This window comes from Manacus candei, unplaced genomic scaffold (genome assembly GCF_025592945.1).
Source record: "Manacus candei isolate 608988 ecotype Guabito, Panama unplaced genomic scaffold, ASM2559294v1 h1tg000077l, whole genome shotgun sequence".
NCBI lineage: Eukaryota > Metazoa > Chordata > Aves > Passeriformes > Pipridae > Manacus > Manacus candei.
In genome coordinates this window covers 2,839,802-2,864,548 of record NW_026138125.1, presented here as the reverse complement: position 1 = coordinate 2,864,548, position 24,747 = coordinate 2,839,802, and the positions used below count along the sequence as shown (strand labels likewise).

The 24,747-nt window shown below is 42.2% G+C and overlaps 1 protein-coding gene across 4 annotated transcripts in view; it reads right to left on the bottom strand.

The window, feature by feature from the left end:
- Nucleotides 1–24,747, bottom strand: part of LOC127481250 (histamine N-methyltransferase-like) — a 65,498-nt gene that overhangs the window by 23,792 nt on the left and 16,959 nt on the right. The window contains exon 7 of one of the 4 annotated variants that reach the window (XM_051810308.1): nt 949–1,026. The exons of 2 other annotated variants lie outside the window; for them this stretch is intronic. In XM_051810308.1, coding sequence (XP_051666268.1) covers nt 968–1,026 — 59 coding nt within the window. In that variant the 3' untranslated portion in view covers nt 949–967. Of the gene's footprint in view, nt 1–948; nt 1,027–23,994; nt 24,018–24,747 lie in introns of those variants that run through there. One more of the 4 variants, XM_051810313.1, reaches the window with a different exon arrangement.

The window sequence follows — 24,747 nt, the reverse complement described above, 5'->3', positions numbered from 1 at the left end:
AGATTGTGAAATGAAAATGGTTTAAAACTAAAAAATGCCAATACTCAGAAATTACTTATTTAAAAGCCAATTGTTCCATTGGCCTGAACATGCTGATGTGGAGGTGCTGCTCACCCAAGCCCCAAAGACAATCTTCATGATGGTTCACTAAATAATTTGCAGAAATTTCAGGCTTGGTACTATGTACATATATTTTTTACTCGGTGGATATAACACGGTTCTGAGAATATGTTATATTTTTTCATACATACTTTGGTGAGGGGTTTTGTTTCACTTTGCTCATTTCTGAGGCATACACTCTCTCTACCTTGTCAGCCTTTGCCATAGCTTTTAAAGGACACAGGCAGAGAAAGAACAGATGGAAATAATGATAATTGCTTACTTTGAACACTGCAAGAAATGCACAGCGCCTATAAGGTCTCATCCAAAGTTAATGGAAGGACTATCAATCCATTGTACTTACAGTGCATCCATTACTGTGGGCTCTGAGCACCTCAGCAGCTTTCAGGAATTTATCCTCAGGACTGTGTGAGGTGAGGAAGCACATTTTTCCCCATTTCATTGAGAGAAAGAATTTTCATACATCCCAAGGTCATACACACCAGTGGAGCAGGAATTGAAGCTGCGTGTTTCAAGTTCTTTAGTTGCCTTATGGTAATCAGATCCCACGTGGCCAGAACCACAGCATCCCTGGAGCACTGAGCAGTCACAAAACTCCTCCACTGTTCCCCTGCTCACAAGTGCTCTGCAACACCCTGGTAATGGTTATAAATCTCCCAGTCTAGTAAAGGGAATTGTGCACAACAGTTTAGGATATGGAGGCCTGGGTTGTGATGAAGACCTTCCTTCTTGAAACAATGTGTTTGGGCTAATAACAGCTGATGATTTTAGCACAGGAGTCATTCAGGCACTAAGTGGTTGATCTCACCTGTTATATTGTGCTTCTGAATGAAAGCAGTGTGTAGTTCTAGCGACAAGTAAGCCTGCAGCAAACACTGTCACCAGTGTCCACAAGAGTGATTGCTCCTGAAACAAGATGCAAGAACATTTGGTCTGAAAAGAAATGTAATATTTTAAACAACACAGAGGATGTAAAGTGAGATTTTTGGTTTACAGATTTGTGTGAATGTTTTGCTTTCAAAGAAATAAAGTCAGGAATAATAAACAAGAATTCATCAAACATCTATCCTGCACATCTGCTACATGTGCAGTACATGAACAGTGCAATTTTGTGGTATCATGTGTGATACATGTACAATAATAGATATTAATTTGAACTAAGTGTGTACTACATACAGTGATCATGTCATTTTCAGGAACTACATAAAGACAATAAGAAGAGCTTAGCTATGAGGACTGAAATAGTAGGGACAATTCAGAAACCAGAGTTAAAGAACTTAAAAAGAACATTTGAAAAGATGAACCTTTTGATAGGATTTAGGCTGCCTTTGGGATTCCGAAGCTTTAATCAACGAAAGCAGCTTATTCCATCAGTGTCGTGAGCAACAGCAGAAAAGACATCATCAGTGAAGAACACTGTAGAAAACAATTTCTTTGGTTTAAAAGCTTGTTTAGAGAAATCTGAGACTCCTCCCTTAGTCTGGTGACCATCTGGATGGATTTTGCCTTGGAAAGCCTGTCTTGAACTTGAAGCAAACAAACATTTGTTCACATGGTGGGAAGGAAAAGATTGAAGCAATGTGCCAGAACTGGAAAAGCTGCCCATGCATATCAGTACATTTACCTAGAGCAAAATGTGCTCTTTGTTTTTGGGACATTATCTTTAGTCCTCTTGACCATCCTGCATAGTGGAAACTCAGGGAAAAGATACCTTTTTTCCTATGTGTGACATCTATATCTATAACACATATTTGCATTCAGATCTATTATCAGAAGACTCTTCACCATACTAGAGGCTGTGAGGGTTAATTTTTATGTTCCCTAACGTGGATTTTCATCACCCCAAAAGCAGTTTGCAGTAAGCAATTCCCTGGGGAGGAGGCAGCCCCAGAACACAGCATGGAGCACACCAGGGGCTTTCTGCACAGTCTTTCAGGACCAGTACCAAGCGAGGTGGTAGTGCCAGATGGTATCACCTCTGCCTCGCTGGGCTGCCAGAGCCATTTCGGGCATCTGGACCCAAAGCCATCATCTGGTGCTGGGGCCCTCTCCAGGACCCATAAAGAAGGATAGATGGTAAACTCCATAATGAAGAGGAACAATGCAAAGCGGCAGAAATGTTTATTTTCCTTTCCTCTATGGTTAGCTGTTATGAATTTGGGTGGCACTGTTTTGGATGGACCCTGGACAAGGCTGTCTCTGTGCTGCAGAATATTCACTCAAACACTCATTTAATGAGCTGGCAGTTCAGGTGATGGTTGCTTCCCCTTTCAAGCTATTTAACGTCCCTGGCTGTTTCTTTGGTAACTGATATCCTTCACAAAAAAACAGTGCCTGCAAACAACATACATATCAAACCCAGACAGCACCTCAACTTTTACCATCTTTAGCATTCCTGATTGATAGCACTTACTAAACCTCTGAGCCTGCCTCACCCGAAGTACAAAGGCAGGAGGGACCTTGGATTTCACGTTTCTCCTTTTCACAGCTTTGAGTATGGTGTAAGTAACCTTTCCCATAAAGTCAGCTAATATGATCCTTCATCCTAGATATATATATATAATCTACAAATGTAAAAACCATGGCTTGTCACATTTATATGAATCCACATACGGGGTGAAAAGTTGAAGATGATACATGCTCCACAAAGGACATTAAGTCTGCTTATTTGTGCACTGTCATTGCTCTGGCACAGACAGACTAACATCAAGTGGTTCAGGGCTACGTTTCTAGTACACTTTGCCAGTGTACATTTTCACAGTCTAATGTGCATTTTTACAGGTGCAAATACAACTATAGCTAAAAGACATACATACCTGGAAGATTTTAAGTTCAAAATGAAACACCTTTTCCTTAAAGACAATTTTGATTTCTTTTATTTAAAAATTACCTTGAAGTAAACTACGAATCACTCAGTGTTAAAATTAAAAGCAAAGGTTTAAAGTAAAGTAAATGTGTTAAAATGCTTTAAGTTCCAGTAAAATCTTTCTGAAATTTTTAGAGCAAATTGAGGGCACCTATGCAGGCACATATTACCTTCCCACCAGCATTGCAGAGTCTGAGAGCTGAATTATTAGGAAAGCTCTTTTGTTGGATTTCTGACAAATCACTTTAATGTGCCAAAATTGATTTGGCATGAAATCGTCAGTAGACCCTCCAGAATACTAATAGCATTAAAGGCAGATGCCAGGGCTGACAAACTTGCTTGACTAAAGTTAGGTCCATGAATTAGTAGTTAGGTGTCTGAATTAAAGTCTTCTGCTTCCAGATGTGCTCTGTGTCTGTTGGTCCAGCTGAAGAGGTTGCAGCAAGTGACAAAGCAAGGGGGTACTGGGAGTATTGGGGACAAGAGTTTATTTAATGGCTTTGCTTCTCAGATAAAATCTTCATCTACAAGCCTCAGATACTCTAGGTAACAACCCCAGACAGTAGCTACAGTTTTGTCCTTTTTTTCTGTAACAAATCCACAGATCTTGACTCTGAACACACATCTTTGCATCCATTAAAAACACCAGCACAGCCCTGTGCTCTGACAGGTGGAGATCACTGGCCTCTTCTCCCAGCTCCACTTTCAACACCCCTCATGGCCTTGGAAGAAATTTTCTCCAGCTCTGCTTTCTTGTTTGTAAGACAGCAATGACAGTGTTTATTTTCCATGTTGCTGTGAATGTCTCTTGTTATATTCTACTTTCCCTGAAGCACAAATTTACTGTAGGATCTTTTATATCAAAGTGTAGAACAATCTTCTTCCCTCAGCTAGTTGTATTTATGGAATTTAAGAGTGTGAAACAGCATTTGGACCAGGTCTTTAGGCAGGAAGATACATATGTGCTATCTCTGTAACATGGAGGGACAGGAGCCTCAGGTGACATAAATCTGCTTTCTTTAACTTTAGTGAATTTGAGATTTCCTGTGGTGAAGATACTGATTCAGTTCAGCTGAGGTCCAGGCCTCTGCCATTTCAGCAGCAGCATTTCCTAAAACAATTGGGAAAAGTACAGTAGAGGAGGAGATCTGCAGCCAAGCAACAACTCAAGGGAACTAAAACTGTCGTAGCTGATTAAGAGAAATGAAAGCTGCTCAGAAACAAATCTGAGTATGAATTTGGAGCACAAGAATTAATTGAGAAGGGGATTCTCTTTGTACTTCTTTTAGTAGGTCAGGCAGTTTATCCACTAAGATGCCTTTGAAGCTGGCAGTGAAAAAGGCATCGCTGGAAAGATGAAACGAGCCAGTGAGTGAAGTCATCTGTGTGTCCTAAACTCTGCTATTCTTAGTGAATTAGCTGCATGGTGAATAACTGAAGCCTAAGCCAAAGATGCTCCATTACCCTTTCCAAAGAGAGGGTGAGGAAGGGATAGCTCTAGGAAGGGATGAGTGACGGTAATGGGCAGCCTTAGTGACAGAGCAGGGGTGTGATGCTGGAAGGCTGAGTTTCTGCTTCGCTCACACAGCTGTGTAAATACTTGCGCTGTTGCTGCAGAGAACACCAAAGGACTGAACACAAACTCATAGCAATGTGTTCCCATCTTGATGTCACTCATTTAATGGTTCAGGTGAAAGCTTATGGTGATATCATGGTGACTTAGTAGGTGGCTATTCACAGAGCCGTGAATTCAGTGGGAGTTTTTACCCTGATTTTAATGGAATGTAGCTCTAGAAGGGAAAAAAAAAAGGCAGATAAAGGCACAGGAACTGATCAGTAACATAAAGGGAACAGACTGCACCTCCTGCAGAAGTCAATGGGAGGAAAGGTTTTCCCCAATAACATACAGGAATGTTTTTGAGAATAAGAAATGTGCATTCGGAGCAAAGGAAATGGAGTGTTGTGTTTTCTAGCCCTTGGCTGCTGAAAGATACTGACAGTAGGAAAACTCACTATTTAAAGCTGTCTCTGTTCTAAATGCAAAATAGCAATGTGGTATTTTTGTCCCAAAGAGAGCAAAGAGGTATTATAATCTCGCAGTCCTATTCTTCCTCATCAAAGATGAGTTGTGGCAGATCATGCCACCCTCTGTCGCCAGCATCCCTTGCACCTAAGGGATCACTCACCCTTCTCTGAGGATCAGCTAGGCATAAGAAATGGAGGAAAATAAGATGCAGTCACAGGATATCACACATCTGAGGAAGTAAATTTTGAAAATACTACTTACTTTACCCATATTTTTCCATACCTATAGCCGGAAAACCAATAAAGGGGGCTTTTTGTCACAATGCTGTATTATGTTGTATTTATTGGTTTTTTCCAGCCTAAAGTGCTTTGTGCGTGAGATTAAAAAGCTGCAAGTCTCAGGCCATCTGGCCAACCAAATGGATTTAGTGTACAGGATCACTGCCAGATGTATACCAGTTGTAAGTTTAATTTTTGAACATATAAAGTGCCTGGGGCTCTCTGTCTGTTATTCAGAGGAAATCGTGTTCCAGTTTTCCAAAACAATCCAGACACAGTTCAAATCTAGGTGTATGGTCTATTCTCCTCCACATGGTTTAAGGGCATATCCTTTGTTTCTCATAAAGGAAAAGTGAAGGCAAGAGAATTTTGCAGGTATCTTACATGTAACTTATGTTTGATCACATCTCTCTGACCTTATGGGATGGTAGGAAACACAGCAATGAGTTTTCTTAAGGACCTTCACTGAAATTGTTTAATTGAAAGATAAAATTTGAAAGAGTACTTTAGATTAATTTACACATATTTATTTATGAACAACTTGGAGAATGAATATGTTTTCAAGTATATAATAGTTTATAATATCTTAAAAGTGATATTTAATTGATCTGATTTATTTTAAATGAGGAGCTAATGGAAGGTGAGATATATTTTTAGCTTTACAGATGCTAAGAAGGATAAAGTGCATTTAATTTTTTTATTTTGCAAATGTTCTCACCTAAGAAGGTCTACAGCACAACAGGCATAGATGTTGTGAAAATGAAGAAGGTGTGAGCACAGATAGCTCTGGGCTTTGCAAAATGGTTGTTCAAAACACAGAAGCTGGAATCCAGGACAGAACAGGATTGGGGTGATGAGAAACGGTGATTTGTGGGTCTGGCTCTCCTGCCGCCCACATTATTTCCCACCGTATTTCTTTGCAACAGAAATCCTGAGGCTAAATTACTTTCTCCTAAGCAGACCTGAAGGCCCAATGAATCAGAGATAAATGTTTGGAAAGGAAAGACAGACTTGTTTGTCAGGGCATAGCTATTCTCCACTATCTGACAGAGCCATGAGGCAGAAGCTGGTGAAAGCCAGACATCCACAGCACCCAGGGAGTCCTGCAGCAGGTCTTGGAGCCCTTGAGAGGTACAGCTTCACCCAGCCCACCATGCTGACTGGATTTGGCAATTTCCACCACAGTCAAGTTGAAGTATATGTAGACAAAACATATGTTCAAATGTTTAGAAAAGGAGATTAGTGGCAATGTTGTTAGACACTGCCAAGAAGCAGAGCCTTTAACTTATTTGCAAAAGTCTCTACCACTAAAACCAAATCTCAGACTTCCAAAACAAGGGCTGCATTAGCCTTGAAATCAGCAGGTCTAATTACATTTGTGCTCCTGGAAATTGCTGAGGAGTTTTGGTTAGCATCTCTGGTCAGTGTGTTAGCAGTGGTGGTTACCCAGTGAAAAGGGCTCCACGTCTTTTTGAGTGCACCTTTCTAGTGAAGAGCCATAAAAGAAAAGCTTACACTGTCATTTGTAGTTTATTTTATTCCTGATAGTATTTTTCCCTGTTATATTAACCACTTTTTTTTTCTCCTGCAAACTCGTTCAGGGGGTGGGAATAAGGGAAATCAAACAAATCGTAGATTTCAGAAAATAAGAAACAGCAAATTGAGCAAAAGCAGGATTATGAAGACTAAATCTTTTGTTCAAAGAGTGATTAAAAAGCATTAAGTTGGATGAAGTCAATCTAGAGCTTAACTGAATGAACCTTCTGCTCTATTTTTCTTCTGTTTGATTTCACATATATTGAGAAATTAAAGGATAGGAGAGACCTCTTGAGGACTGCTGAGGCTGGGGCTTTTTAAAAAAAATAGCTGAGCAAAATCAGTTGAACATGAGCTCTGTATCCTTGTTTCTAGGCAATGCAAATTGTCCTGGCCAGCTGTGTCCAAGAGCAGCAAGAATAAGTTGAGGGTTTTTTTCCAGCAGAGGACTCGAGCAATTCACACCCAAATGTGTGTGCTGTGGGGATTCCTCTAGGTAACGAAATTCTGGGATTTGTATCCTCCTCTCTCCATAGCTTAAGTGAAAACAGTTCCCCTGCCCAACAGCAAATACAGCTGCAGCTTGTTGCTGAAATAGGGAAGTATCAGGGTAATTGCTGTTTGATTTGCATTCAGAATACCTTTTGTTTTTCTGTGGTTTTAGGATTAAATCTGCACAAGCTGAGGGCATCCAGCTCTCAGGGTGGTTTACCTTAAAGAAAACTGTGTGTTTGGAGGCACACAGCTCCTTTGTAGGAAAGATCAAAAGTACGAAGTAGGAGTTACCAGTGGCTGCTATTGAGGCCATGGACTACAGCCTCAAGAAAGACTAAAACCAACAAATAATCAGGTTTCTGCACTCTGCTTGTGTGTGGCACTTGGAAAGCTCTGAGCCTTTGTTTCCGGTGTGTGTTTATAGAGAAAGATTAAGGGAGGGGGACAGAGTGTATCCCTTCCACAGCTTTTCTCTATTTACTGACTTAATTGTCTTCTTCTGTTTAGATGGTGGTTTTAAGTGAATTGCAAGTTTGTTTTAAAACTAATTGTTAATTTTAAAGTTATCTGTCTCCAGTCTTTGCCATCATGGGCTCTTTGGTCTGTGCATTTTTATATCTTCCCAATTTGGCCCAATAACATGCCCTTTATCTGAAATATTTTTATTTCTGGTCTTTGATGTCCTTATGAACGTGGTAGTTTCCATCTTCACTTCTGGAAAATGTTACCCTTGGACAGCAGCTGTGTCCCATAGCTCTGCCATTTGGAGCAATGGCTCATAACAGAGCAATGTAAAACTCTCCCACTGCCAGCAACATTAAACTTTGAGTTGTACTGAGCAAAAAAATTTGCCCTGAAGCCTTTTGCTCCCTTTGGATGTTATTTTCCCCCTTGATTCAGACTTCCCTTAGAAAGAGGATTGTCTCCCCCAAGGCATTTGAATACAGCTTGGAGGAAAGCTATTTTCTTTCCAACATCTGGTTTTGGTATTTCATCAACTTTCTAATTCTGTGATTGGTGAAAATAGGCCCTTCTTCCTCAGAGAGAGACAATAAGTGACCTAGTGCCTGTGGCAAATGTCCAGGGCAGCAGATACTGAACACCTCCTCAGTCTGGTCTGTACCAGAGACTGAGCTCAGTTCCTGTGCAGTGCAGGGCGGAGGGTGCCTGACTGTCTTCATCACCCCTCCTCTTTCCCTCTGACCATTCTCACTTCTCCCCCCAAAATCACTATTATTCCCATGGAAAAGTGTTTAATCAGCCATCTTACAAAGTCTCCATGTGGTTCTAGACAAGAAAGTCGAAAAACTGAAACTAGACTTGAAGCTCCAAACATAGGGAATACACATATTTATATTGGTTGAGTTTTTTCTATTAAGTACAGTGAATTATCATAGAACGGTAAAGTCCTCTCAGAACTACTTTTTCAAGGGGTATTGTTGTATAAATCATGAAAACTAGACATGGAAAATGTTGAGCAGGTCTCCTGGTCCAACCATCTGCCAAGATTGTCCCCTGCAGAATTTTCCCTGTTGCTCTGCCGTAGCAAGGTATCAAAGAGATGCTTTATCTGCAAAACAGCTCCACACCTATTTATAGTCCTGCAGAACTCATTAGCTTTAGTTACAAAGGAATGATTTTACCCCCTGTTATAGAATAAGGTCCCTCTGTCCACAGTGTTGCACATTTGCCCACCCTCAAAACCACAAGTACAAAATTTCATATGCATTCGCTGCTCAATAATTTAATCAGAAATATATCTTATCCACTGCCATCATATATCCTGCCCTTCCATAACACATTGATAACCAGACAGCTACCTCTTGATGACTCCCCCACGGATAATAGGCAGCACAGCAAAATGTTCCTGTGCTTTTGAAGCAGAGAAGGAGCATTTCATTACCAGATCCTCTCCCTCTTTGCCAGAAGCTACCAAACAATAAAAAGGAAAGGAGAGATATAGCTTGTGACATCTGTCAGTGAAAGTAGCCCTTGGTTCAACCTGGGCTGTTATAAATATTATATTTGAAGTATTAGCAAGAGCAGATTGGATTGCAGCAGGTCCAGAATGAGGCAGCCCGAAGGCTGGCAGTAAAACTGGAAGAAATGAAATGGTTTGGCATAGGTATCTCCTGCTTTGCATTGTACAAGGAATGAAGAGGGAAGAGGGGAATCCTTCTGTCTGATTCAGCTCATCCAGAGCATCTATTTAGAAGAGCCACCCTGGCAAAGATGGACCTTTTCTGCACGGGCACACAGTGTGACATGTGTCAGCATCCTCGTACCATCGGCTTCATTACCCTCATCACTCTTCTGTGCTTTTCTGGAGGTGTTTCTCTATATTAGCTATGTTCACCATTGGATATGCACTCAGTCCTCACTTTGGACCAGAGCTGGGAGTGCATGTTCAACCTGCACAGGCTTCAGGGGGAAAGATGCAGACTCTGGAGATATTCAGATACTTAAAGATTAAAAAATGGTAACTAACTCCTCTTGGTTTCACAAAATGTGAGCTCTTGAAACTGCTATTTAGTTTTTGCCCTCAGGTTTAGGCACCCCAATGATTTTAAAAATCTGGTTCAAGAGTCTCCATCTTGATCCTTCACTAATATTATGGAGAGAAAATTATTTCTCAAGCCTAAACTTTTGTGAGAAGATAAAAAACTTCTGGCAGAGGCCACATGAGTACCCCAGCTAAACAGAAAAATTCCTAACACAGGTTGAAATTTTGACAACTTCAAGGGAGCAGAGAAAATCAAGGGAGTGTGAATATATCTAATATTTCTTTCTGTTACTGCAATTTTAGGTGTTAATTGTAACAGAAATTTTTTAGAGAAATTTTCTTAGGTTCACGATGTTACTTAAAAAAAACAAAGAGAGAGAGAAAACCAAAAATCCTTTAACATTTTTCCTCCAGCAATAAGAGAACAAAGCAGGCAAAAATTATTGAAGTTGTGGACATTTCCACACCACTAAATAAACTCTCCACCTTGGTGTACATGGGGGATTAGGAAAGAGAGATGCGAGAAATTGGCCTAGACTTTATTTCCCTAGAGGTATAGGGAGATACTGAGGGAAATCACAATTGTTCCATAACATCTGATTAAGAAATCAGGATATTTTTTTTCCTCATTTTAAGAATGCAACAGACTAGACTGGAACCACCTGAGAAAGCTGATGGCAAGAAGAGTGGAGAAAAATCATTCCAGTCAATACTTCTGAAGTGTGGGCTTGCATCGTTTGCTCCACAGCATTTTTATTATAGCAGAAATGGTCATATAAAGGAGAATTGCCTTGATCATCTTGGGCAGAAGGATGTTATATAAACAAGTATTGGCTGATGAGAAGCTCAGTGGGATTCAGCAATGTGCACTTCCAGCCCAGAAAGCCAGTGGTGTCCTGGGCTGCAACAAAAGGAGTGAGAACAGCAGATCAAAGGAGGTGAATCTGCCCCTCTGCTCCACTCTCGTGACACCCCACCTGGATTTCTGCATTCAGCTCTGGGGCCCTCAACAAAAGAAGGACGTGGACCTCTTGGAGCAAATCCATAGAAGAGCCATGAAGATGCTCATAAGTCTGGAGCCCCTCTGCTACAGAGACAGACTGAGAGAGTTGGGAGTGTTTGGCCTGAAGAAGGGAAAGCTCCAGGAAACCTTAGAGCCCCTTCCAGTACCTAAAGGAGCTACAGGAGAGCTGTAGAGAGTCTTTGGACAATGGCATGGAGTGACATGACAAGGGGAATGTCTTCAAACTGACAGAAAGTAGGGTTAGATGATATCAGGATATCAGGAAGAAATTCTTCCCTGTGAGGGTGGTGAGGCTCTGGCACATGTTGCCCAGAGAAGCTGTAGCTGCTCCATCCCTGGAAGTGTTCAAGGCCAGGTTGAGTAGAGCTTTGAGCAACCTGGGATAGTGGAGTGGAAGGTGTCCCTGCCCATGGCAGGGGGGGTTGGAACGATATAATCTTTATGGTCCCTTTGAACCCAAACTATTCTACAATTCTATGAAGTGTGTATTTAATTGCCCTCTTGTTGTTCTCTGGAAGGACTTTCCTCCCATTTCAAGTTGAAGGTTGGTCTAAACTGAAGAGCACTTGGCACAAAAAGGCACTTGAATTTTTCTCTTTAAGGACACGCAGTTTCACAGCCTCTTTAAGCAGCCTTAAATAGGTGCTGTGAATGGCCAGTTGAGAGGCTGCATTATCATTAGATTTTACCTGAGGGTAAAAAGAAATACACTGTCTGACCTTAGATGGGTCAGAAACACTGGCTATCAAGCAGATGGCAGTAAAATATCCCTAACTGCTCTGCTGCTGTTAACCACTTCTGAGGTTGTGCCTGCCTTAGGAAACACACCAAGGCTAAGCTCTGCTTGCAGGACTGTAGCCTCCACAGGACAGGACAAACCAGCCACACACTCTACACTGCAGTTATTGATACCCATCCAAGGACTGGGAATGATTTTTCATCACCACCTCCAACCCTTCTGGACTGTCATTTTGCTGTTTTGAAACATCCAGCTATAGTTGTCTCATGTTGTGACCCATATTGGTGACAACAAATGTCTCATTCATGGATGTGTCTTGCACATCTGTAAGAGTGGGGTGGTGGTCCCAGGTGACACAAGCTATGGTGTGAGATGTTCCTTCCCTGCCTGATGCTGTATCTCAACGAGCTGTTGCCCAAAAGACAAGGCCATGAACAACCTGCCCAGTACTCAAGCACCATGCTGCTGGGATGATGTCCTGTGCCAAGGCAACAGATCTGGCCACACAGCCTCTTGCTGTCCCTTTGCTGTAGACAGCTGCTATTTGGGGGTGTGTTTTTGTCCCCTGTGCAGCACAGTCATCTCCCTTCTCTGACTTCTTCTTTCACACTCGGCACTGCAATTTGGGCTTTGGCTCTCTTCCTAATGACTGTATTATTAGCTCTATTTTCATCTACTCTCAGCTCTTTATTTTGCAGAGAATTATTTTGGCTGCTCTACATATCACAAATTGAGTGGTTGAACCACGTCCACAAACACTGACAGAGAAAGCACGTTGAGCAGGGCCCTGTCCAACCACCATCACTGTCACCCTCACATGTGTCACTGCTCCTTGTCCACACGGGCATCCCGACTGCTGCCCTGCTGCTTTTCCAAACACACCAGGGCACAGCAAGGAGCAGAGTGACCATATGGCCTGAGGCAGCTGGGCCATATGAACCTCCATTTGCAACACCCAGTTTGCACTTCCTAGGACACAGAAGGTGTTTAATATGTTATGTGTCACTTTACGGGTTATTCCAGACTTAATTACAAAGCGGAAATGGTGCACAAAAGCTGTCCTCTGGAACCTGCTCCCTGCAGGAACAGTCCCTCAGTCAGAGTGCTTTTCCATCTGTATCCAGGACACATACTCTGAGAATAGCTCGGTTGGTTAGAGCACAGTGCTAAAAATGCCAACTTTGTGGGTTTGGTCCCTGTATGGGCCATTCACTTAAGAGTTGGACTTGATGATCTTTGTGGGTTCCTTCCAACTCTGAATATTCTGTGATTCTGTGATCTGAGCAAAGCAGTATTCAAGGTGGCTGGTCCTGCCATTTGTCATCTAACCATAGTCCCCTCAGCAGTCCATCAGTGCTCTGGGGTTTTGGCACAGCTAATGGAAATGCTTTCTCTTGGTCTTCTGTCAGCTTCAGACTACAGGGGTCTGTTGTTAAGGTATGACAGGGATGGAGTCATCCCGAATTCACTTCTCACAGACCTCCCTGGGTTTTTGGAAAGGACTCATTTGCATATCTGTATTCCCAAAATATGTCTCTGGAGATCCCTCACTGTGATCAGCAGCAGGTACAAGTCCTTCAGCCTGCAACTGCATTGGAGCTCAGTGCCTCCCACTGCCCGTCAACAGCTACAGTGGGAATTTCCATCTGCACCGTGCCGATTGCCTCCAGATTGGTTGTATGGAGGGAATGAACTGAGAAACGGGGAAGGAGCCTTCAACTTCTGCTATCCTGGGAGCAAAGACTTCTCAGAGGTTCTATTTCTTTCTGGCTCACTGGAAATCTTTGAGGGAGCAGGAGGAGGAAGTATTATAGGAGGTTCCCTAAGAACAAAGAGGCACCTCATTGCCTAGGGAAAAGCAGGGTGGATAGAAGGAGAAATTAGTGATCTCCCTTTAGCTTTTCCTTTTCCACTAAATAAAGCTGAAAGCTGGAAATATTAAATAGCTGCCTATCTCCCAGGTTTTAGAAGGAGTACAGGCTAAGTGCTATGTGTTTTTACAAGAAAGTCTTAAGTTCAAAAGAGTTTTCTAACAATTTTACCCCCCTCCCAGGCAACCCATGGTTTTAGCAACAAACTGGGATCACCGGTGGATTGATAACCCACTTTCCAGCAGAAAGAACTCTATGAAAGCTGTACATGGTTTTTAATGTTTAATGACACAAAATCAAATGGAAGTGGCTGCTGGCTTCCACAATCAATTTCAGGATATCTCCCAGAGAACAGCAGAAAGCGGGAGAGTTTCCATTAGCCCTGAAAATCTCATCAATGATAGGAAAATGGTTATAAACAACCCTGCACTCCAAGAAACATATTAATAACCTTGTCCTCACTCATTTCTCATGTCTCTGTAGGAGGATACAGTTTTGTCACTGGTAAGATCATATCTTGGTCTCAATTCCACCCTTTCTTTGCACACTCAAACATCCACAGGGTTGTGAGTGCTTGAGAGAGCCACACCTCACAGTTGTTACCCTGGGAGCTGTCCCTGGTCTAGGAATATCTGAGGGACAGGAATCACTTAATCCTCCTGCCTGTTGGCTCTGCCCCATAGTGAAAGGCATTCTTGCCAAAATGCAGTGCAGGAAGTTGTCCTGTCCCATAGTTGGGTGGGAAGGGGCTCCCTGGGGAAATACGGAGCTCCCTGTCCAGGGTGCACACGGGGACTTGCGTGGCCAAATTCACCCAGATGCTCACTGGTGGCCACACTCAAGGGCTGTTCGGTCAATGAGAAGGTTCCTGCTGATTTTGATGGGCTTTATGCCATTTGCCAAGCTTAATGCTGCATGGCATGAAGTGCCCTTTTTCTGCCCTTGTTTTGCTCAGACTGGAGGAGTGTGATGCCTTCTGCCAGCTGGAATCTGGGAGGGGGAAAAGGTTATTTTTTGCATCTTTAAAAAAAAATGAACCAGGCCTAAGCAAAGTTAGGATCAGCCTTGACTTCAGCTCAGTGCAAAACAAGAGGCTGTTTTCGAATTTTGCAGGTTCACTCCAGGACTCCAGCTAAGTGAAGTCAAGGCAGGGTTTGTAATGCACAATTTAATCAGTGAATTTGTAAATCTCAAAAGGCATGCTTAATTTAATATTGTTTCTAATGGCTATTGTCTTCATGCTTGCCTGTTTCCCTGGTGTTTTTCCCTTTTGTAATTACTGGAATGGGCATTTCCAGGTGCACTGCATATATTAGCAAGCACTTTCATTTTAGTAATGGGTGAGACATTTTCAGTGTTTATTTCTTCATTGCCCTAATACTTACTTTATTAAAGGTCCTGATTCTTCTAAAGGAGAAAAATAAACATTTACCACTCCTTTCTACCTCATTTACCTCTTCCACAGAAAAAAAACAGAAGAGCTAAATTACTTCTTGGCCAGGTTTAAATTATCAGAGGAAAGAAAAACAAAAAAGGGATGCTTGGTCAATCATAAAATGGTTTTGGTTGGAAGGGACCTTCAAGGCCACATCATTCCAACTCCTCTGCTATGGGCAGGGACACCTTCCACTAGACCAAGCTGCTCCAAGCCCTGTCTAACCTGACCTCAAACACTTAAGACCCATTCTCACCCCTTATGGGGATGAGAACTAAGCCCTTGTTGAATTTAAAGCCATTCTCTTGAGTGTCAGGACTTCACAGCTATTTTAAGCTCTGTTAGGGGCACCTGCAGTGCCCCTTTCCTACACCTCATTACCATCCCCTAGCAATAGCAGTGTGCAGCCTGGGCACTCGTGGGGTGCAGGAGTCCAAGCCTTGCCCAGCCACCCCAGACTGCTGCTGAACACTGTGGCTGGATTTCAGCATCTGCTGACAGCCTTCATCCTGCTGCTGAGCAGCATTTTATTATACATGCACAACATCCCTTTGCCACATGCTAGTCTAATTTTCAGATTAACTGTTTATTAGCATTATTACAAACATGGCTCTTCATCTTCTATAAATGGCAGTGCAGCCACTGTGCTCCTGTGTGAAGCCTGTAAGGAAGCACTTGGTTCACTAAATTACCCTGCAAATGTCAAACTTGCTCTGTAATATTAGCTGTACATCTTACATCCTCTTTATTAGGATTTTGTGTCTTGAGGGTGCCCTGTGGTGTATAGATTTTTTAAAATACGAACCAGTGTCATTTCACTGTTTAAAAGAACATTTAATTAAACAGGATTCATTGCTTGTATGGGGCAAGTTAAATGAAAACTAAATAGAAGGCATATGATTACATGTTATTAAGCAGAGTGACTGCTCCAGAGACCAAACTCTTTTAACACAACATTGAACTGAACTCATTTCATATGCACAGGTTAACTCTGGCTTGGGAGGGCATCATATTTTGAGAGCAGCAGAATGGTTATGGGCACTAAATGGCTTTTAACAAAATGTGTGTTTCAGAAAGAAACCTTACCTAAGCTGGACTTAAATATGTTAATGACAGAAATCAAAGCTTTGCACTGATTCTAGGTAACCTTTTAAAAATTACTACTTTTATTGTGTTAGATGCAAATGAGAATATCGGTTTTGTTTATTATTTCACTAGCTATAAATTAACAAGGGGCCACAGTGAGTATAAAAATCAAATTGGAAGTATTTTTTAGGCTTGAGTCATTGGTCACGTCATGGCTTTTTAATGTTCTTTAGGAAAACAAAAGGAATTATAATTAGAACTCCATTACACAAATTCCTATTCCCTACTCCTTTTATGTTAACGCTGTTGGTACAATCGGAATTTTTTTAAGACGAGCACTCTCCAAATTTCCTTTCCAGGCATCCTAAGCTCATTTTTGAATGCCTGCTGTTCTCTAATCCCACCCCTAAAACTCACCATGGCTGTGAGCCTACGAAGCCTTTGGCAGTGGTGTAGCATTCGGTGGGCAAAAGTTGCTATTTTTACATGAATTGCAGACACCTCATTGTACTCTTACAGCTCCAACTACTGTGGTGGTTTCGCCCACCATTTGGAGGAGGGATAAGTGTTTGAGTGTGCATCACTACATGACCCTGACTGGGTGCCATAGCCCTCTCTCCCTTTCCTTCTTGCCTGCTGATTTACCTGTTACTAAGGTTAAAACCACAACAGTGACAAGCTCCAGCTCAAGCCCTCTCCAAATCCTCAAAAGGACACCACCTCTATTTTCTCTGCTCGCAAGTGAGCGTGCACAGCTAGAGCTCCAGAGAGGCAGCTCTCAGCATGAGGTTCATGACTGAAAAGCATTAGGTGACTGAGATCTTGTATCTAAGACTGGAGCTATCTGTTTCTTCCAATAAAGTAAGTTAAAATCAGGCTGTTTGGTGTGGTAGCTACTGGTGGGACCAGTGCTGTGTGTTCCCGTGTGTGTGCCCTGAGTGCCACTGTGCTGCAGTGAGGACCTCGCAGTGGGGGGATTTGGCTCACAAACCTCCTCAAATCACATGGAGAGCAGAAGGAAAAGGTTTCTCATATGTGAAGCACATGCACTCAGGGGTGAGGCTGCACTGTCTCCCTCCAGTTCAGCTCCCCTGCCCTCTCTGTTGGAGCAATCAGCACCAAAGCTGATTCAAAGCACCAGTCACCTCTTGCTACCTGACCCCCCCCCAGTTCCAGCAGAAGCTTTATCAATCGCCTGGGCATGAAGGTGCCTAGTGACCAGAATAAACACTTCTGTCCTGAAACTGGTGAGGTTTAACCATTCTCAGAATGTTCTCCATTCTGAGCGGGTGTGGGCAGCTCTGCTTGCTGCCCTCGGCGCTCCTGGCACGGCCCCAGGGCACCTCACTGCCCAGAGCTACAGCCTGAGCCCCTGGGCTGCTCTGAGGGTTTGGGCTGCTGACTGCTGCCTCAGTGCATGTCCCTGGTTAACAAACAGAGTAACTTTTGCCTGTGCATTAGGCCAGACATGTCCCCCTACCTCTATCTAGGTCAGCAAGAGCCTTGGGAGCACGGAAGTGTACTCTGAAAAAATAAAAAAAAAAAAAAAAAAGAGGAAGAGACCTTCCTATTTTTAGGTTGTTTTAATTGCTTTTCATGCTTTTCATAACAGCTGAGAGGAAACTCTTCCCTGAGAGTGCCACTTCCCCTCTCACACCTCTTCTGGGAAGACCTGGAATTCTCAGCCTCTCCTGCACTGCAGCCCAGTCACAGTACCAGCTTTGCTGCTCTTGGGGTCCCTCTCAATCTCATGTCTCTTGTCTTCTCTGTGTGTCTATTTTTTATCTTCTTTTTTTGCCTGCAAAAGAAACTGAGCTCCTCCATGCATGTTAGTGAAGACATGCTGACACATATCCATGAAAAACAGAATTATAACAAAAAAATTGAAACAAATAAAGCAGTCTTAGAGCAACTCTGCCTTCCAAGTGGGAGTGTGGTTGTCCAGAGGTTCAGTTTATAACTTCTGGGCTTTGAAACAGGCTCTTAAGTGGAGAGCCTGCACTGTTTTTGTTCATTAACACAATCCACCCTTGGGTCACATCAGTGTGGCTGTGGCTTTGAGGAGAGTTGTGGCCAATACAGTAACGTGCAGGTCTGTAATTAGCAACGTTGGGAAGGCTGCTGTGGGCAGATGGGAGCTGAAAAGGCTGTGCCTGTTGTGAGACAGACTTTTATATATATTGGCCTGGGAGTCCAAAGCCATGTGTGATGAATGACCTTACACACCGACAAGCCATTTGAACAGCAAACCATGGCATCTGTGTCCCTTTCTTGATACAGGGCAGTCATACCCCCTCTATAAATCATGCCAGAATGAGGTTTCTCTTAGTCATCTGGGTTAACCTTTCCTGCTGTGTGGGTTACCTACCCAAGGGTTTAAATAAGCTGTTCAGTCGGGTGGACTGAGGTTCATCTGCAAGTTAAGAAACTCCAAATTTCTTTAGCCATCATCCTTTGCCTTCCAGCAGACCCCAGTTTCTGCCTTAGGGCAGCTGTCCTCAGGCACAGCCTCTAAACTTCTACAAGGGAAAAAAAAGAGTAGCCAGGAGCTGTAGGACCCAGAAACACTGTAAAGTCTGTGCTGAAAAGCCTCTGTCTTTAGCATACTACAAGATTTTACTTGTTTGGGGTTTTTGCAACCATATTTTTTTTCTCACCATACCATTACCTACTGCCAGGCACACGGTGTTACAGCAGCCCATAGGTACCTGAGTACTTACCTCATAGTTTGCCCTCTGCCCTGGTAGTACATCCACCTGAGCAACAGTTCACCTGACCTATCCCAGGAAAGATCCCAGTCTCAGTAATAGCTTCTAATGGAAATATTCTGTGTCTGCTCGGTCTCGAGCTTTCTCAGGTTTTGTTTTCCAGAAAACTGTAATTCAGGCACTCTTAGTATCTGCTCTTACATGGCAATATCCAAGAGTACTTGTTTTTTATATATGCACAGCAAAAAGCCTTTTACTCAGAATTTAAGAGCATTACACTAACGCACCACTGCCTGTGTCTTCCCTGGGATTAAATGCAGGTTGTCAGAGTTCATGCTCCTATGGGCTGTGCAAGCACTGCTTTCAGTGGCCTAGTACTTGCCCTTATCTAAGATGTCAGTCATTATTAGGAAAAAAGAATGAAATTCCAGAAGAAGAGGTTTAGTGTGTCAAATGAGTAGCAGCACTTCTGTGCCGTGATGTCACGTATAGTACCTCCAGTGATGGGTATTTCAGCTTGGACTACAATAAATTCTAAATGGTTGGACTATCATGATTATTTATTTATTGTTTCTCCAGCTGTGGTCACAGATAGGGAGCGAGGGGACAGTATCCTACACATCTTATATATACAGGGCCAGCACTTGTGATAGTTTTCCTTAGTATTTTTGCACCTATTTAAGCTCAGGGACCTCATGTGCTGGACACTGGATGTTCCTCCTCAAAATGCTTCTCATCCACCATGTTCTTGTCTTCTCTTGAGCCCATGTAAAGGTTTAACATCTGTTCTTCTTCCAGGAGGAGTCCCAGAGGTCACCCAGCTGCCATAGGAAGAGCAACTTCGTTCTCAGGATTTATAGACCTGAGCAACAGCAGCCATGGGGGAGGCAATTGCTGCCAGCCAACTCATCCAAGATCACTGATCCAAATTTGTATCAAATCCTTAGAGTCCTCTTCCCTAAATAATGCCCTGTTCTTCACATAAAAAAAATAAATTTGTTATTTATACAACAGATGTACTTAAAACCACCGACCAAGATGAAGACTCAATTGTACTAGGTACTATAAAAACAAGCAGTAATCCCCCAGAGAGCTTTTAAAGTAAGGGATTGATAGTTTAGCTTTCCTGGGAAGACCAGTCACAGTGAATCTTTAAAATCTATTTCTATGCAGAGCAGAGAAAGTTGTTGGGCTTTCACTCCTTACAGCTCTTGATAGCACACATAAAGCACAAAGCAAGAAAGCTACATGTGACTTTGCAACTCCAGCCTCAGACAGAATATATGTGCAGATCCTGCAGATACATCCATTGACTCCTAAGCTGGAATTTATTCCTGAATCAGGAAAACGATGACCCGGGCATTGCTCCTCACTTAAAATACCAGCCCCACAGTGGCAGATGTGATCACAGCAGGCTTCATAGAGAGGAGCAATTCCTAACCCTTACCATAAAAGCATATTACTGACTTTCTGCTGTTGTACTATCTTCATGGACGTGCCCAAAACCGTCATTGTTAGAGTGGTTCGACTCCCGAGCTTGCCTCGGTGCACTTTGAAGCAGTTTGTCCTAAACCAGTCATGTTCACTACCCTAATCTGACATGGAGCCTGATGGAAAAATCTGTGATCGATTATAGCAGCAGGACAAAGAGATATGAGAGGAAAGCAATGCAAAAGAACAGATATCAATCACTGGCTCGCGACGAGCCTGAAGAAGGTAGCTGATGGTATTCCTGAATTTGAAGGCAGTGTAGCACATCTTTTTGCTGTTGTAGGTAAACACTCTGAGCTGCAGATTGTTTGTCTTCCAGACAGACCGATTTGGTGTGAAAAGTGGATTTTGAAGTATGGATTATGTTGGAAGGGGACAAAATAAACTATTGGTTTGTTACCTTGAAAACGGTGTAGCATGTAATGGGTGTTTGCAGCAGTTTCACAGATGCTTATTGCTCTTCTTTTTAAGCTTCTAAGTGGGTTTTTTTTGGTTTTTTTTAGATTTACATTTTTTAATTGATTGAATGTGAAATATATGATGGAACAAATTTGTATTGAATAAGAAATAGACGCGGTCAACAAACTTTAATGTCGAGTTAGCTTTTTTCTCATTGCTGGAGAAGATCATACTACAAAGCAAATTAAAAATGTGAAGCCAAATCCTGATTGCAATGCAGGCAACAGAAATCTTCTTGTCAGCCTCAATAAAAGCAGGTGTAAGTTTTCAGTATTAGTGCAGTCCATCCAATTCACATGTCTTTCTGTCTTTATCTAATCTAATACATGGTCATGAGATAAATTACAGAAGCGTATGATAAATTGCATTGCTATTAATTTTTGGCAAGATCACCTATACACTGGCCAGTAATTCATCTTCTCCGGGATCCATTGTAACACACCAGATCCTTGAAACTGCCTCTAAAATACTGTCATCTCATTTTATTTAAGAAAACAAAGAGATTATAACTGCTGGCAAATATCCTGCTTACCCTCACCAAAATAAATGATACCTCATTGTGACCTCTGTAAAATCATGGTTATAAAAGTATCAAAATGTATTTATAGCATTAAGAGTCCCAAAGGTCCCTATAGTCTGTGTGAGTGGAAAACTATGTACTGAGAGATTTCAAAGTGGGAAAGGACGACATGGTTTTAATTAATTTACTTCTGTGTTCATTGGGTTTTGGTTTTCTTTGCCTCGAGATTTGATATTACAGATAAAATACAGAAAACTGAGTAAGAAATATGTGATATGTTGTAATAATATTTTCTGGTCCTCAGTTCACCACTCTTGAACAAAGTCCCATTCTGATTCACACAAGTACCACCTTGGACCCACACACTCATGGATCTCTGCTGAGAACCATTCATATCCAACTGGGAATGGAAAGAGATATATTCCATTAATGTGAAAATACAACTTCTTTTTCCTTACACCCATCAGATCCATCTCTGCATTCGCTTTGGTTCCACCACCAGCATGAGCTGTTGGATGTGCTGGAGGGTGGGTGGGCATTGGGCTTTATCCTGAGCCAATCCCATTGTCCCAGCCCAATGTCCCACCACTCTATACTGCCAAGGAAGAGGTGAAGCTGGTTGGAATTTTGGCTGGAGACTTGTTAGTGTCTGTGCCCCTACTCAGTGCCAGCCTGGGAAATTGCTTTCTGCTCCTTGGCATTGTCAGTGACTGCCAACAGTCACCTCCTCCTCACCTCACCATAAATCACAGCGAAATGGTGCCACGAAACATCCAACAGCTGCTGAATTTCACCCAGGAGATTGCTGCACCTCAGTGGCAGGAGAAGTGATTTTGCATATCAAGATTTTAAAGTAATTTGGGGCATTGTGAGATGAAAGACATTGTTGATGTGAAAAGAGAATTATTATATTTACTTCAAAATCCATTCTCCACCCCATGAAAACAGTAGTTAAAAACAGAGCGTGTATTGCAGGATGATGTGAAAACCTGGCCTTGCTGGTGGGAGGGAGTTTTCCCAATGATTTCAGGGAAATGAAGGCTTCATCCTGCACTATTTAGGAGCTGGTGAGGCATAATGGTTAAGTCCAGCTAATTGGATGCACTGCTATAGGCGCTTGAGAAATGTGTTAGACAGATGCATTCAGCTAGATAGAGATCCCTTGGTGCAGAGAGCTGAAGTCAATTACAGAGTTAAATTGTGAAAGATTTGACCTGATGTCATTTATATCTCAAGTCATAATTAATGCTTAAAGTTCAACTCTATGGCAATTTTCTTTTAATAACACTTAAAACCTATATAGAGCTGAAAGAATTGCATAGACGTGATGAAGGATGACTTGAGTGGATGCCAGAATTTCAGTGTTAGTAATTAATCCTCAAAACATCTTTGTGGGGCATTTGGAAGCATCATTTCCCTTCAGTTTCTCCTCTGAAGAGAAGCAGGGTGTGCTTAATGCCTCCCCAAAGTCTGTGGCACCTGGAGATAAGGACTGAGGTTTTTTCAGGTGCTAAAACAGTGAACACTTAGCTCAGCCCAGCTCCCATCTTTTTGTCCTGATGAATTTTTAAATTTTACCACAATCTTTAGAAATATGGACAAATAACTTGACAAATAGCCTGGTTTTTTCCAATTAAAATCTATGCAAATGTAGAACCTAAAGATCTGTTATAAACACAGCTTCTGCCTCAGAGGTTTTTATGTGGATGAAATATGTATCTTACTGAGGGAAGAAACGCGCTCTCGGGCTGAGACCTTGTAAACTGGGATTCAGCTCCCTGCAGATTTTTATGGTCAGGTTATAACTGCCCGTAAAGCAGGGGTAAAATGGAAGTGCTGACAAAACTTTTAAACTATAACAGTGGAAATGGTGCCACAATAATTTATAATCTACAGGCAGCTTTGGATTTATTATCACAATGACAAATGCACTGTCATTGTTAATAGGATATTTCCCAGCAAGGACTTCTTGTTATGCAAGCCAGGTTCACTATGTCATGCAGCATGATAGCAATAAAGTCTACAAGAATTTGTAATGAACTTCAATTACTAATAGATTATGGTTAATGGGAAATATGTGCAGTAAAGATATGGGTTTTTATATGCGCCTTCTGGTACTGTACAAGGCAATGATTTATGCTACAATTTCTGTTAACATTCTCCTGTATGAAAAAAAAAAGAGCCTAAATTGGTGGAAAGCCACTCCATCCATAACAAATATTTAAGATAATTTTGCACATCATGTAAATGAAGATGTAAAATTAGATATTAATCCGTTTCATTTTAGCATTTGTATTTTTATTAAAAATGAAGACTTTGCACTACTGTGTAATGACATTAAAAATCCTATCATAGGCTGCAAGCATGAATTACACCGACGTAGGAATGGCGACAGCAGCCGAGGGGTGAGTGCATTTGTTCAATTTGCTGTTGTAATTAACGGAGCAGGGAGAATATTTTTCTATGTATGATTTAAAGTAATAACCCTGAAGCTGCTCAGGCAGATGTGTTTGATGCAGGGGGATATACACATGAAGTCTGGAGGGGGTCAGCCTTTTCCTCCCCCGCTGTTGCTCTGCCCCAGCCTTCCCGTGTGGCATCACTCCAAAGCCATACCTCGCTCATGGACATCGGGCTATTCCCTTCCCTGCACAGCAAACCTCCCACGGGAATTACATTGGGAAATAATCACCTGATGCACCATCAGAGCCACAAGCTCATTCTTACTTATCAGAGGAACACAGGCCTGGGTGTTTGCCTGCTGTTTCAAAGGAGACTTCCTCCTCTTCCTTCTCCTCCCTCCCTCCAGCTTTTTTCTCCTGTACCTGTATTAGAATCTGTATATTCCAGGTTTATGTGCCTATGAAATGAAAAGAAAAGTGAATGTCTCCCAATTTGAAAACAAACACTGTTCAGAGCCATTCTGAGAAATATATAGACGCAACATAAAGGATTGCATTTACCCAGAGTCACATTTCATTGCTAAAACATGTATTTAGCCAGAAAGGGGTACTCATGCATGAAGAACTTTCAGGATCATTTCTGGGATATTTTTTAATACAGGTATCCTGAAACCTAACATGTTTCAATCAGTGTTATGCTGGTTTAATACCACTGCTCTCAGTGAACCTCTGTATAAAGCCTATAAGTTAGTTTTCTAGGGGTGCAAGTGAGGAAAATGTGGGGTTGGGATTTGCCCTTTTTGCAAGGCATGTAGTGATAGGACAAGAGAAATGGATTCAAACTGACGGAGGGCAGGTTTAGATTAGATATTGGGAAGAAATTCTTCATTTTGAGGGTGGTGAGGCCCTGGCACAGGTTGCCCAGAGAAGCTGTTGGTGCCCCATCCCTGTAAGAGTTCAAGGCCAGGTAGGAGAGGGCTTGGAGCAACCTGGTCTATGGGAAGGTGTCCCTGCCCATGGCAGGGGGGTTGAAACTGGATGATCTTGAAGGTTCCTTCCAACCCAAAACATTCTATGATTTTCTGGTTCTATGAAGACCCATCCCATCGGCCCACACATCTACCTGGGGGTTTGCAAAAACCAAGGCTGGTCTGGAGACGTGCTTTTCGAAGCAATTTCTGCTGGCTG